Source organism: Polypterus senegalus, chromosome 16, assembly GCF_016835505.1.
Source record: "Polypterus senegalus isolate Bchr_013 chromosome 16, ASM1683550v1, whole genome shotgun sequence".
Taxonomy (NCBI): Eukaryota; Metazoa; Chordata; class Cladistia; order Polypteriformes; family Polypteridae; genus Polypterus; species Polypterus senegalus.
The window spans coordinates 26,967,691-26,983,554 of record NC_053169.1 but is presented as its reverse complement, the minus strand read 5'-3'; the positions used below and the strand labels follow the sequence as shown (position 1 = coordinate 26,983,554).

The 15,864-nt window shown below is 37.6% G+C and overlaps 1 protein-coding gene across 3 annotated transcripts in view; it reads right to left on the bottom strand.

Annotated features, from left to right (window-relative positions):
- Positions 1–15,864, bottom strand: part of mtr (5-methyltetrahydrofolate-homocysteine methyltransferase) — an 89,667-nt gene that overhangs the window by 71,507 nt on the left and 2,296 nt on the right. For 2 of the 3 annotated variants that reach the window (XM_039737769.1, XM_039737771.1), the window contains exons 2-5: positions 15,319–15,533; positions 10,967–11,056; positions 2,278–2,347; positions 1,025–1,117 (exon numbers count right to left, since the gene is read on the bottom strand). In XM_039737769.1, the coding sequence (XP_039593703.1) occupies positions 1,025–1,117; positions 2,278–2,347; positions 10,967–11,056; positions 15,319–15,533 (468 nt within the window). The remainder of the gene's footprint in view (positions 1–1,024; positions 1,118–2,277; positions 2,348–10,966; positions 11,057–15,318; positions 15,534–15,864) is intronic. The other variant, XM_039737770.1, reaches the window with a different exon arrangement.

Sequence of the window (15,864 nt, the reverse complement as noted above, 5' to 3'; positions counted from 1 at the left end):
ATATTGTGAACATACAACTGGATATTTAACATGCTAATCATGTAACATTGGCAAACTATTGCATCAGGAACTTCGCTGTCTCTGCTCTAAATAAAAATAGTCATTCTTAGCCATTGCTACAAACAACACTTGGGTAATTAACAGATAAAAAAAAGACCACTTAAGGATGAAGCATTCAATTAACTAGTGACATCTCCTCTGATAATAAAGGTCCTAACCTCTTGTTTTTTTGTGTTTTTTTAAACAAAAAACTTTTATGTCTGGGTATCTCACAGCAAGGCAGATATGGAACAAACAATAATCTATCCATCAATCCATCTGTCCATCTTTCAAACAGGCTTTTTCCTAAGCATGGTCGTGGGGAAGTTGCATCGTATCCCAGCAAGCACAGGGGCAAGGGAGGAACAATACCTGGATAGGGCACAAGTTCACAGTAGGATGGACACACAAACAGGCCAATTTAGCATTGCCAGTCCACATAACCTGAATGCATCTGGACTGTGGGAGGATGCCCACGAGGACACAGGCACAGCATGCAAATGTTCAACAAACATTTAGTTAATGCAACTAGACATGCCATTGGCACAGAGGCGTGCCAGGAGGTACCACTCGTGCTTGTGATGCTGCCATCAATGTCCTGTATTTACTGGGTTCCCAAAACTCTTATGGATAATAAAGAGCACTAATTGCTCCAGTCAAAAAAAGGGTGCCTTATTCTATAAGAAATCTGTAAAGTCACTCAGACAAGAAAAGAAAGGAGATTCCTCTTCAACAGAAAAGCACATATCGTACATGATTATTTTAAACATACTTACGGTGCACTTTTATATTATACATACCTATATTTCTACACAAGTCAACAGAAAAACTATAAAACAGCTTTACCTTAATATGCAATGCAAGACATACAGTATACACATTAAAACAAGCTGTACTTTAAACAATAAATAAAAATTTAAATAAAAAGATGAATAATAACTCTCTCTTTAAAAGTACAAATATAAAAAAAAAATATTCTTCTTACTAATATTTCGGAAATCTGGTCTTTCAACAGATGGAGAAACGGACAAAGTCTTGTTAGTGGGACCAATGGCTCCTGCAACATACCGTTTAATGCCTGCAAACAATAAAAAGAGCAGTTATGGTTCTGGCCTGTGGTATAATCTTCATTGGAAATATGTACATTAAAGAAAGGATTGCAGTTTCCAAAAAAAGAGAGTACAGTATTCTGTTTATGTAAAACTTGTAACAGGGTTTCAGAACAAATCTTTTGCTTTGCCAAATAAACACACCCTACATAGGACAAAAATTGGTTTCTTTTAATGAAGGATTTCAGAACACTGAGCTGTACGGTGTTAAAGATTATTTATCATGTAAAGAAGGTGGTAAAGTTTCCCTTTACTGAACTGCAACACCATCCCACCTCTATGGTATTCTCGACTATAATTAAGAGCTGGTATCAAGTTTAACTATAAGCGGCTTATTCACCAATTTGTTTAAAATAGAGGGAAAGAATGGCAGCTTTCAAGAACTAGTTAAAAGCAAAAAAAAGGTCTAAGAATGCCTCAGTAACAGCAGGGTTCAAAAGATGAACCCAACATGGGAACAGACATAAGACTAGGTTTAAAAGCGTAGAGCATTGACATAGAAGTGTAAAGGAATGTGTTTTCGTATTCAAGCATCCAAACATGATTCAGATCATTTTTATATAAAAACCTAAATAAAAATAAAACAACAAAGAAATAAAAACAACAACTTTGATTCCTGTGTAATTAAGACTTTCCACAATAGCACTGTTCACATCATGGTTCTAAAAATCTACAGAAATAATGTTCCAAGCACCTTTATATTCTACAAAACGTCTTCTATTACTATACTATGAAATATTCTAGGCACATTTTTTCAGGTAAAAAAAAAGACAAGATCACTTTCTCTCAGAAGCAAAAGATTGTTGAAAACAGAACACTCATATAAAGAAACAATCACAAATTGGAGGCTCAGATACTCTACATAAAATTCCACACCAGCAGAGAGGAAAAGAGAGAGAGAGACTCTTTCTACATGGAATGCAACTTGCAGTAAGTCAAAATGCAGTTAATTTCTCCTCCCAATTAACTCTTACATAGGAAAATTTTCAAAGGGTCAAATTATATTTCACAAAATGGTTAAAACAAATTTTGAATAGAAGCAAATTATTATTGTTAGGATACAATTTAAAGACCCATTTTGTTTTATTATCATGGCAGAGGGTTATAGAGATACAGTATAAAGACTAACCTGTTTCAGCTGACACATCATCTGCTGCCTTTCTAGCTACTTCTGCAGACTCCTTATTTAAGCGATATGCCTAAAACAAAGAAGCAGTACTGATAAAAAAATAAAATTCTTTAGGGATCTCTATTTTCACTATATTCATTTTAACTTGGTTTATTTTCATTCAGCACACTTCTACTTAAAAGCACAGATCACAGTAAACACTTAAAAATAGTACCAATAAAAACATAAAATAGTATACAATATATCACAAATAAAAAGACACACACACACGCACTGCTGAACACAAAAACACCATATTATATATGCAGAAAGAATCACAAATATTGTATATACAATAGTTTCTCAATACATAAAGAGTATGATAATAAATGAACAATAATAATGAGGGAAAAAGGATATAAGAAAGGTAAAATGAAAACTAGTCTACAGTAATCCCTCGCTATATCGCGCTTCGACTTTCGTGGCTTCACTCTATCGCGGATTTTATATGTAAGCATATCTAAATATATAACGCGGATTTTTCGCTGCTTCGCATGTTCTGCGGACAATGGGTCTTTTTACTTCCTGTACATGCTTCCTCAGTTGGTTTGCCCAGTTGATTTCATACAAGGGACGCTATTGGTGGATGGCTGAGAAGCTACCCAATCAGAGCACACAGTTAAGTTCCTGTGTGCTGAATGGCTCAGTGACGGAGCGCGGAATTCAATTCCGCTGCGTTAACCAGGAAGTCTCATCTCGTTCATTCAGCATCAAAGTGTTTCGCTGTGTAAAGAGTTAACTTTTGTGCTCTTTTGTGTTTATTTTTGTGCATAGTCAAGCCCTTCGTTACGGATCCAAAACGATCTGCTCCTGCTACTGCTTCAGGGGCCATGCCCAAGCGCCAACGGAAGATGTTACGATTGCGAAAGGTAAACGTTTTGGATATGTTGAAGGAAGGGAAAAGCTACACCGCTGTAGGACGCCATTACGGCATCAATGAGGCTATGATTTTTTTTATTTAAAAAGTAGGAAAGGAATATAAGATCTACGCCGCAGTGTCCTTTAAACCAGGGTGCAAAATGAGTTGTAAGTGGACGTAATAAGGCGGTAGTCTGGATGGAATTTGCTTTAGGGATTTGGATTGAAGAAGAACAACGGCGGAGCTACACAGTCGCCTGAAGAGGCTCCTTTAGAAGAGCTGTAACGCTCTCCTTTGTTGTGTAGTAAAACTAAACTCATCGTTATCGGACAAGTCATCGTGTCATTTTTGGTGAGTAACCATAATTAATTTTCTACTTACAGTACTTAGTACATGTACATACGTTTAGTGTCACTGTACACACATTTACTGTATACAATTTTTCTTGCATTATACGTATTTATTGCTGGTGGCCTATCGTAATGGCTCTAACATATGTAATATCGGAGACGCTCGATATCTTTAAAATAATATTTAGGTTTTACTGTATATAAACAGTGTGTTTACATACATAATTTCAATTAATCTTACTTAATATCTAACAGAATACAAAGGGTTTATGCTGTACTAGCAAAATACCCGCGCTTCGCAGCGGAGAAGTAGTGTGTTAAAGAAGTAATGAAAAGAAAAGGAAACATTTTGAAAATAACGTAACATGATTGTCAATGTAATTGTTTTGTCACTGTTGTGAGTGATGAGTGTTGCTGTCACATATATATATATACATATACATATATATATACATATATATACACATATATATACATATACTGTATATATATATATATATATATATATATACACACACATATATATATATATATATATATATATATATATATATATATATATATATATATACATATACACACACATACACATATATACAGTCTTTGGGGTGCGAGCAACTGTTGCTGGGGGTGCCAGAATCCATGAAGGAAGAAATATGAAAAACATTATTTGTACAAAATCTTAATTTATTTATCCATTCCTAAATAATTAAATGGGCAGGCTATTTCGTATCAGTGCAATACGCTGCTTGTTAAAACGGATGACTCCCGCTCTTACATGCAAGTCTGCATGGATATTATGAACTATCATTTCTGTTCAAGTTCTGTTTAAATTTTAAATAGATGGAATTTTTATTTAGTCGACAGAATATTATTCCGGAATAAATCAACTCAAACTTTATAATTAATATTTTGCTCTCCATAAAAATATATCCTGTCTAAATTATACAAGTTAGAAATAAAGTAAATGTTAAAAGAACAAACATTCAAATTTCTTTACTCTTATGTAATTTTATATAAAAAATAAACTTCAATTTTAAATATCCCAAAAGATTTTGCTCTCCATAAAAATATATCCTGTCAAAATTATACAAATTCAAATATGAACATGGTGCATAACAAAACCTGGAAATATAAATAAAATTTGTTCTTTTCAGCAATAACAAATCAAATCATTCAGTTGTCTTTGCTCTTATGTCATTTTATCAGATTTGGACGCGTGGCATCTTTTTTTGGCAACAAGTTCGTTTATGTTTAGTGTGAGGTTCTGTGTTGTGGAGATTCTCAGGATGGACTGCAGGTGCTCATCAGTGAGGCGACTCCTGTGTGCTGTTTTGTTAGTCTTCATGACTGAGAAGAGCTTCTCACACAGATATGTGCTACCAAACTTGCACAAGGTTCAAGCCGCATGTAGACCGAGCTGGAGCATTTCTGCGGGAATGGAGTGAATAAACTGTGCGGGCCGTGCAGTATCGTACTTTGCCTCCAGTGTGCCATTACACTGCAGCTCAATCACCTCCATCTGAATCTGCACAGGTGCAGTTTCCACATCGACGGCAAATGGGTTGCGAAACAACTCAAAATTCTTTTTTTGTTCTTCAAAGTCACCAAAGCGCCGTGCGAACTCAGTGCGCAGTGCGCTCAGTTTATCAGCAAAGTGCGTATTTGGGAACAGCGATTTGCTGATTAGGTTCAAGATTACTTGGCAAAAGGGAAAGTCGGGCAAGTTGCACTGGTGCATTTGTGTCTCCCATAAAAGTAGCTTCACTTGAAATCACTTTTGATTTTGCACGGGTAAAAACGTCTGCTGAAGTGTCAGATTCTTCTTTAACTCTTCTGCTTTCTGTATCTTGTGCATTGCATTCAGGTCTTTCAGGTTATCTTGATGTTTTGTCTCATAGTGCCGTCTTAGATTAAATTCTGTAATTACAGCCACAAATGAGACACACGGGTTTACCGGCAATGTCAGTAAACATATACTCAGCCTCCCATCGGTTTTTAAAGGCTCTATGTTCAGAATCACCTTTTCTCTTCGGCATCGTGTGGGCTAGCTTCACAATAACTTGCAGCATCATAAGCTAGACTTGATTAAAGCAGTAAGTGTTCGGCAAGGCAGCTGAAGCGCTGCATTATGGGATCTGTAGTTTATCGTGTTACCAGCGCTTCATATCCCCGGGCCATTAATAACAATAATACAGTATATAAAATGATCTCGCGGGCCAGATATAATTACACGCCGGGCTGGATGTGGCCCGTGGGCCTTGAGTTTGACACATATGGACTAAATAGAACTTGAAAAGAAATATTTTTTCAAATGTGATCGTGCAATTCAGATCGAGTTGACGCGCACTACAGTACATCGAGCTTGCGTGCTGTTGTGGTTTTGCCTGTGTGCCTCAATAAGTTACCCTCCCCCCGCTCTTACTTTTTTACCGTTCATCTAATGAATACACTGAGTATGGCTTTACCAAAACAATCATTGATCGCGAATAAAGTATCCATTATTCATAAAGCTTCAATTGGTGATCTGTCTTTCTGCGTTAACCGCATATTTTTTCATACGTCTCAAACCAAGGGGATGCGAGGCTAAAATGAATCGAGAAACGCGCGTACATACTTAGTGCATCCCCTCTCGGGAATCGAACCTCAGAAGTCAGCGCTAGAGGCGAAGCCTCCACTATTGCGCCACGGCGTGCGGTTTGTCTATTTGAGCGTAGCAGTGTAATTCGGTTTTTGTTCAGCACTCTTTGAAACTGTTGCTTTTTGTCTGCACACTGCGTCAGTTCACGTGAGCCACTGAATATGGTTTTATATGTCACTCGCTCGCTTCTAATTGTTTCGCTGCCTTCTTAATTATATAATGCATGTTTTCTTCAGCGCTTTTTGTAGCTCTTCCTGGTTTTCTATGTAATGCGCGATTACGTGAGAGGCGTGATGATGTCACATGAAACTCCGCCCCCCCCACAGCTTTCGAGCTCAACTCCATTACAGTAAATGGAGAAAAATAGCTTCTAGTTATGACCATTATGCGTAGAATTTGAAATGAAACCTGCCCAACTTTTGTAAGGAAGCTGTAAGGAATTAGCCTGCCAAATTTCAGCCTTCTACCTACACGGGAAGTTGGAGAATTAGTGATGAGTCAGTGAGTCAGTCAGTCAGTGAGTCAGTCAGTCAGTCAGTGAGGGCTTTGCCTTTTATTAGTATAGACTAGCAAAATACCCGCCAGGCGAGAAGTAGTGTGTTAAAGAAGCAATGAAAAAGAAAAGGAAACATTTTGAAAATAACGTAACATGATTGTCAATGTAATTGTTTTGTCACTGTTGTGAGTGATGAGTGTTGTTGTCAAATATATATATATATATATATTTACACAAACACACATAAACATATATATATACATATCTATACATATACACATATATATACATATATATCTACATATATACACATACATATACACACACACACATATATAAACATATATATACATATACATACATATCTACATATATACACACACAGCTATTTCGTATCAGTGCAATACGCTGCTTGTTAAAACGGATAACTCCGCTCTTACGTGCAAGTCTGCGTGGATATTATGAACTATCGTATTTGTTCAAGTTCTATTTAAATTTTAAATAGAAGGAATTTTTATTTAGTCGACAGAAATATCTTTGGTAGGAATGGTAAAAACAGACAGGAATATTATTCGTGAATAAATCAACTCAAACCTTAAACAACTTATAATATTTTGCTCTCCATAAAAATTTATCCTGTCTAAATTATACAAGTTAGAAATAAAGTAAACGTTAAAAGAACAAACATTCACATTTCTTTACTCTTATGTAATTTTATATAAAAAATAAACTTAGATTTTAAATATCCCAAAAGATTTTGCTCTCCATAAAAATATATCCTGTCAAAATGATACAAATTCAAATATGAACATGCTGCATAACAAAACCTAGAAATATAAATAAAATGTGTTCCTTTCAGCAATAACAAATCAAATCATTCAGTTGTCTTTGCTCATATGTCATTTTAGAGCTGGACGCCTGGCATCTTTTTTTGGCCACAGGTTCGTTTCTGTTTGCTGTGAGGTTCTGTGTTGTGGAGATTCTCAGGATGGATTGCAGGTGCTCATCAGTGAGGCGACTCCTGTGTGCTGTTTTGTTAGTCTTTATCACTGAGAAGAGCTTCTCACACAGATATGTGCTACCAAACATGCACAAGGTTCGAGCCGCATGTAGACGGACTTTTTGTTCTTCAAAGTCACCAAAGCGCCGTGCAAACTCAGTGCGCTCAGTTTATCAGCAAAGTGCGATTTGGGAACACCGTAGTGACGACTTGGTTTAACATTACTTGGCAACAGGGAAAGGGGCAAGGTGCACTGGTGCATTTGTGTCTCCCATAAAAGCAGCTTCACTTGAAATCACTTTGTGATTGTGCACGGGTTAAAACGTCCGCTGAAGTGTCAGATTCTTATTTAATTATGCTGCTTTCTGTATCTTCTGCATTGCATTCAGGTTAACCTGATGTTTTGTCTCATAGTGCCGTCTTAGATTAAATTCTGTAATTACAGCCACATTAGCTCCACAAATGAGACACACGGGTTCAGTAAACATATACTCAGCCTCCCATCGGTTTTTAAAGGCTCTATTTTCAGAATGAGCTTTTCTCTTCAGCATCGTGTGAGCTAGCTTCGCAATAACTTGATTAACTCGGTAAGTGTTGGCAAGGCAGCTGAAGCGCTGCATTATGGGATCTGTAGTTTATTGTGTTACCAGCGCTTCATATACCCGGCTTTAATAACAATAATACAGTATATAAAATGATCTCGGGCGGATATAATTACACGGGGCGGATGTGGCCCGCCCTTGAGTTTGACACATATGGACTAAATAGAACTTGAAAAGATATATTTTTCAAATGTGATCGCGCAATTCAGATAGAGTTGACGCCAAGACTACAGCCTGCATGCCTCAATAAGTCATCCTTCCCTCGCTCTTACTTTTTTACCGTTCATCTAATGAATACACTGAGTATGGCTTTACCAAAACAATCATTGATGGCGAATAAAGTATCCATTATTCGAGTATGTAGATCGGGTTATATATATACATATATATATATATATACCCGCGTATCGCAGCGGAGAAGTAGTGTGTTAAAAAGCTATGAAAAAGAAAAGGGAACATTTTAAAAATAACGTAACATGACTGTCAATATACAGTATTTGTTTTGTGAGTGTTACTGAGTGTTGCTGTCATCAAGGATTTGATTATCATTATTTCTTTCAATCAGGTTCGTATTTGTAGGATGTGTTGTGTTCAAGTTACATTCCGTGTTTGTCAATCGTTGTAAAGATGACAGGTTTCATTCATCGATTCGTTTCTTACTGCATCAATAAACAGCTCGTCTTCTTCTTTATCTGAGACCTGACACACTGCATGCACGGTTTTTTTTACACTGTCTTCCTTTAGCGGGACATTGACTTTTTCCAACGTGTGCTTTGTTTTGGATTTATGAATATGCTTGTATGTATCAGCGCTTCATATTTTTGCTGCCTTTTCAATTGTGTAATTCGGTTTTGTTCAGCTCTTTGGAACTGTTGCTTTTATCTGTGCACTGCGTCAGTTCACGTGAGCCGCTCGGTGTACATGCATCGAAGTTTCCCAGCTGTGCTGGTGCCATCTCGTGCTATGTCCATGGCTGTATTTAATGTTACCTTAGTCCTGGCACTTAAAACTTTCTCTCGCAGTTTCGCTGAGTTTGTACCAAACACCACCCTGACCATCTCATCTTCCTCTGCATAAGCACAGTCCTTAACCCGTGAATATTTAGTGGAGTTTGCTATTGGATTGCCGCTGACGGACGGCCTTATATGGGCAGGCACTAAATTACAAACGCCAGCGGCAGCCTGTCTATGAACTTAATTTAAAGTGTAGGTTTACATCGTGCTTTGTTTCCGAAGTAGCAGAACTCATGAATATGGTTGTATATGTCACTTTCGCCGCTTCTTATTGTTTCGCTGCCTTCTCAATTATATAATGCATGTTTTCTTCAGCACTTTTTTTAGGTCTTCCTGGTTTTCTATGTACTGCGTGATTACGTGGGAGGCGTGATGATGTCACACGAAACTCCCCCCGGCGTTGAAGCTCATCTCCATTACAGTAAATGGAGAAAAACTGCTTCCAGTTATGACCATTACGCGTAGAATTTCGATATAAAACCTGCCCAACTTTTGTAAGGAAGCTGTAAGGAATGAACCTGCCAAATTTCAGCCTTCCACCCACACGGGAAGTTGGAGAATTAGTGATGAGTCAGTGAGTGAGTGAGTGAGTGAGTGAGTGAGTGAGTGAGTGAGTGAGGGCTTTGCCTTTTATTAGTATAGATAACTGTGCGGGAAATATTTATAAACAGTGTGGGAGAGTTTATAAGGGCTTAAAATATATAAAAATAACCATGCAAACATATGGTTTCTATTTCGTGGATTTTTACCTATCGCGGGGGGGTCTGGAACGCAACCCCCATGATCGAGGAGGGATTACTGTACACCAATTTTATATGAAAAGGGAAACCAACCTCCTTAAGCCACCAACTGGGGACCAACACCGTAAAGCTCTTTATATGTACAGAACAAGTACTAATGATGCAAACAGAGACTTGTCACTCATGCACTATAAATAACATGTTCAGAGTTACAAAGTGGGATAAAGTGGGCGTACTTAAGTCTGCCATAAAATTCAATTTGAAATCTAGACAATTATCTACTGGGCCACTTAGATGGAAACAGCAAGAACACGTTAATATTGGGGACAGCAAGACCACCTTAAAATTGGGGAAAGCAACGAGAAGGTACTCGTTTCTCATAGATCCAGTATTCTGGATTGAAATCCCGTGCCCAATTACTGTCTGTGTGGATTCTGTACATTGTTCCGCTGTCTGTCTATATGGGATTTCCTGAAGTACTGTGGTATTCCAACCACATACCAATGAAATGCATGATAGGTAAACTGGCTCTTTTGGGAGTGACTAAGGGTGTGTGCATAAAAAGGATGAACAATGAAGTGGCACCCCATTCAGGGTTACTTTGCACCTTGTGTTCATTGCTGCTAGGATAGGCTCCTCCCTCCAGTTATCCCCAAATTTGACTAAGCAGGTCAAAGAATATTATGGGCATTAACAATGGACCTAAAGCAACAACTTTCCACCCACTGTGTGAACCTACCCAAGTCTCTTTGTTCAGACAAGCAAGTCTGTGCATGTGACAGTACTACTAGGACTACTCAGCCTATGTGAGCTACAATGGAGGGAAAAAGAAAAGAGTAGTATGTAAACAACTGTTACAAATCTTGATCTTGATAAGTGCTGTCAGTATGGGTAAAACACTGCATAAGTAGAAAGTAGTGTGAATATTAAAGAAATTCATATTCCTTACCAAAAATTCAAGCCCATAATCAGCTTGTGCCACACTAGTACTGCTGAAAGTGTTTGTTTCAATGATATCAGCTCCAGCCAGTAAATATTCCTACAAAAGATAAAGAATCAGAATGAAAACTAAAATATCAAATGATATAAAAGGTGTAAATGATTTGATTAAGAAGTAATACTGCTCAAATACACAGATAGAATCATTAAGAATTCGGTGCTCATGAAATATAGTGAACAATAATTTCTGCACTGGAAATAATTTAAATTGACCTGTTAAACTACAGATCTACTTTTTTGATCAACAAATATTAGACTAAAACTATTTATAAGTTTTTCACGAGTTAACTGTTCAAAATTGTATAATGAACATTTCTCCCTACGCCTAATGTTGAGTATAATCAATTTATATTTTACAAGGGTATGCCCCCCTGGCTGCCCAACCCCCGATCGGTGCACAGTGGAATTTTTTTTGTTAAATGAAAAAGAAAAAAAAAACCTTTTTACAATATTTCAGAGAGGGAGGACCCAGGATGCGAACTCGCAGTCTTCTTGCACTACCATTACACCACATGCAATGCTTGTCAAGTGCTAACACACACACAACTGAACCACTACTGTTCTTAGCAGAGTACATGTATATAATGTGGGTTTTTTTTTTTTGACATATTCATGTTAAAAATTGGCTGCATTAACATAACAGTATCATTGTTGAATTCTCCTAATGAAGACAAAAAAATGTTATATAGATGTATAGTATACTGTATGATGTACAGTTTTGAAGAAAAATAAGCATTGCATGAAAACATTGCACAATTTAGCTAATCTTTTTATGTAGAGAGCAGACTTCAAGGATTAAGTTTAAATCTAGAATGAGAGGCAGGCCGTCTTGAAGCTAGTTGCTTTTCTTGCTACAGTCCAAACATATATATTCTTTCCAGGCTAACTGGCATCACCTCATAACTCCAAGCATATACTGTATTACCATGGCGGTGTCTTCTTGATAAACTGGTACTCCATCCATGGGTGGTTTCTATTTTGATCTCACTGTTTCAAAGTTAGCCACAGTTGTGAAACTAAACAACTTCTTTATCATATAAATGGATTTATTAACAGCTCCAATAACTCTCACTAGAACAGTGGCAAGATACTCAAAAAACTAACCTATCCCAAACTTTTGTCTTGGAAAAAACATATTTTTTGCAGGTTAATTCAGAATCAGAATTCGCTTTATTAGCCAGTTACATTAATGTGTACTAAGAATTTGCCTTGGTAATATTGATGCAACATAAAAGGGCAGTATAGAATAAAAAATTATAAACATAAAAAGATAAAATATGATGTAGCATACAAGGGTAACACAAAATATAAAGAGATAAAATGGAATTAAAAAAATGTCCAAGTAGTCCAGTGTGCAGGTATACATAGATACTGAACAGAATCTCAGAACTGATTTTTTTTTTGTAGATACTTTATTAATCCCAAGGGAAAATTCACATACTCCAGCAGCAGCATACTGAGAAAAAAAAAACAATATTAAAGAGTGATAAAAATACAGATAAAACAGACAATAACTTTGTATAATTTTAACGTTTGCCCCGCCGGGTGGAATTGAAGAGTCACATAGTGTGGGGGAGTAACGATCTCCTCAGTCTGTCGCTGAAGCTGCTCCTCTGTCTGGAGATGATACTGTTCAGTGGATGCAGTGGATTCTCCATGATTGACAGAAGCCTGCTCCGCGCCCGTCACTCTTCCACGGATGTCAAACTGTCCAGCTCCATGCCTACAATAGAGCCTGCCTTCCTCACCAGTTTGTCCAGGCGTGAGACGTCCTTCTTCTTTATGCTGCCTCCCCAGCACACCACCACATAAAGGAGGGCACTCGCCACAATCGTCTGATAGAACATCTGCAGCATCTTATTGCTGATGTTGAAGGATGCCAGTCTTCTAAGGAGGTATAGTCGGCTCTATCCTCTCTTGCACAGAGCATCAGCATTGTCAAGCCAGTCCAATTTATCATCCAGCTGCACTCCCAGGTATTTATAGGTCTGTACCCTCTTCACACAGTCACCTCTGATGATCACGGGGTCCAGGAGGGGCCTGGGTCTCCTAAAATCCACCACCAGCTCCTTGGTTTTGCTGGTGTTCAAGTGTAAGTGGTTTGAGTCGCACCATTTAACAAAGTTCTTGATTAGGTTCCTATACTCCTCCTCCTGTCCACTCCTGATGCAGCCCACAATAGCAGTGTCGTCAGTGAACTTTTGCACGTGGCAGGACTTCGAGTTGTATTGGAAGTCCGATGTGTATATAGGCTGAACAGGACCGGAGAAGGTACAGTCCCCTGTGGCGATCCTGTCTTGCTGACCACAATGTCAGACCTGCAGTTCCTGAGACGCACATACTGAGGTCTGTCTGTAAGATAGTCCACGATTCATGCCACCAGGTATTAATCTACTCCCATCTCTGTCAGCCTGTCCCTAAGGAGTAGATGTTGAATGGTGCTGAAGGCGCTAGAGAAGTCTAGAAACATAATTCTTACAGCACCATTGCCTCTGTCCAAGTGGGAGAGGGATCGGCGTAGCATATAGATAATTAGTCAGAATAACTACATTTAGGAAAAAAAAAACCAGCACAAAGGTGTTTAATCGGAGGGAAGTCTTTGGAAGAGATGGTGCCCTGGGTGAGTAAGATTAGCAATAATATTTGTAGCATGGCATTAGCCTAAACAAGCCAGACAGTACAGAAGGGGTTTAGAATGGAGTCAATGATGTCTGTGCAGAACTGGACCGATATCACTTGGGACAGATTGAATTCTCCCAATTATAAATCAGTAGTTAGAACATAGTCCCGAATAAGAATCATGACCTGTATGTAGGTAGGTTTCCTGTGGGTACATAGCCTGATTTTGTATGCCCTTTGGAAGATTTGCACCCTGTTCAGGACAGCATTGCAATTTGCCTTGCATCTGATACTGCAGTGACAGGCTCTGTTTTGCAAGACCCACACGTAAATTCAGCAGGTTTTTACTCTGGATAGATGAATGAGTCGCAAGTGATAAATGTGTGTTTTAAAACTGAGCATCTTGAAACAAAACTTAAAACACTTAATCCATAATAAAGGGAAAATACAGAATGCAAAGAAGAAAAAAAGGAAATCCCATACTCCACCAATTTAAAATGTCATCACCTGAAATTACCTTTGCAAATGTATGCTGATTATCCGCCAACACTGCATACTGTGTACAATGTCAATAAAACTATTCCACTACTTAAGGCACACATCCTAAGGCTTTGTTATTTTATTTTGGTGCAGCAGTAAAAGTCTTGTTACAGATTATGAAATTTAACTCTAGATTTAACTGCACCACTCAAGGACACTTTTCTCTTCTAAAGCCATTCCACCACAGCTTTGGCTGTGCTCTGGATTACTATCTTAAGGTAATATTTATGTTACAAAATCTCTGTTTTTCAATTCTGAAGGCAAAGATGTTTGTGACTGCTATTTAAAACAAACATGGCACAAATGTTGAGTTGTTTTTTTAAGGCTGCAGGTGTTAGTTGCCTCTGACTTGCCCTCTGTCATGTGTAATTTAAATTACAACTTTCATTTTTAAATAGAAAAAAAATAAGTAATTTGAAATTCCTGAAAATGTAAAAACTGTGGGAATAGAAAATGTTTTTCAGAAAGCGCTACATATTCAGCCACCTTATGTATATTTAACACACGAAAAGTGTCCTGGAAAGCAGGATCTGTTCAGCAAAACAGTGGGGGAAAAAGAGTGCTCCGTTGTGAGGGTAATGGTGGAATGCCATTGTCATTCCACAATGACAAAAGTCGAAAAGCATTCTCATTTGGGAGTGAGGGCTTCAAATGAACAATTTAGCTTTCCTTTCTATTTTCTGATTTTTGATTTGGCATTAACAGTCCCTTATTGGTAGAATATTTCCAATGGGGACTAATGTTTATATGGCGTTTTTAAATTGTCATTGGGAGACTTTGCATGAAGCACTCAAGATCACCTATTAAGTCACAGGAAAAAAAAAACAAAACACAATACCATTATAGAGAGAAAAAAGATTAGAAACAGGTCCACTGATAAAAGCGTATTTGAAAATTATAGTTTTTAAAAAGATTATTCTTTGTAGTTTAACTGACAAACCAATATAAATTGCTAACTATACTTTACACAAGATACCTTAGTGCAGAAGCAATAGAACTTTTTTGCAGAAAAAGAATTCTGCTCATGCAAACTGCTGTATAATTCACTGTCTCAAGAACAGAGGTTCTCTGCTTATTAAAATTATATTAACATTTACAGCTATTCTTTCATTTACACCATAAAATTCTTGTCACTTTAGTTACCTTGTGAATTTTATAAATGAGGTCAGATTGTGTAATACTCAGAAGATCATTGTTCCCTTTCAGGCTTTTTGCGTGGTCTTTGAATTCATCTCCTTGGAAATCATTCTCCTCCAGCCGATATTTCTGGATCATGGTACCCATCCCACCATCTAGCACCATGATCCTCTTCTTCAAAATTTCAGCAATCTCATCCTTTTTGCTCTTCTTTACTGTACCTCAGAAGATAAAATAGGATTAAAAAACAAGTCCAAGTAGTCCAATGTGCAGGTATGCATAGATACTGAGCAGAATCTCAGAACTGATTAGTCAGAATAACGGCATTTAGAAAAAATGTCTGTCTGACTAATGACATTCAAGTGTGACTATTACGTATTTTAATTGGTTTACTCATCCAGGTTCTGACGAGAGTCCAGTACAAGATAGAATGAAACTATGACAAAGGGCAGTGAACTTTTCCCGAAGTAGACACCAGTTTATCTTGTAGCAGCACACTCACTGTTGAACTGATTCAAAGTTGCTTACAGCTAGAGTCTTCCCTATGGGTGC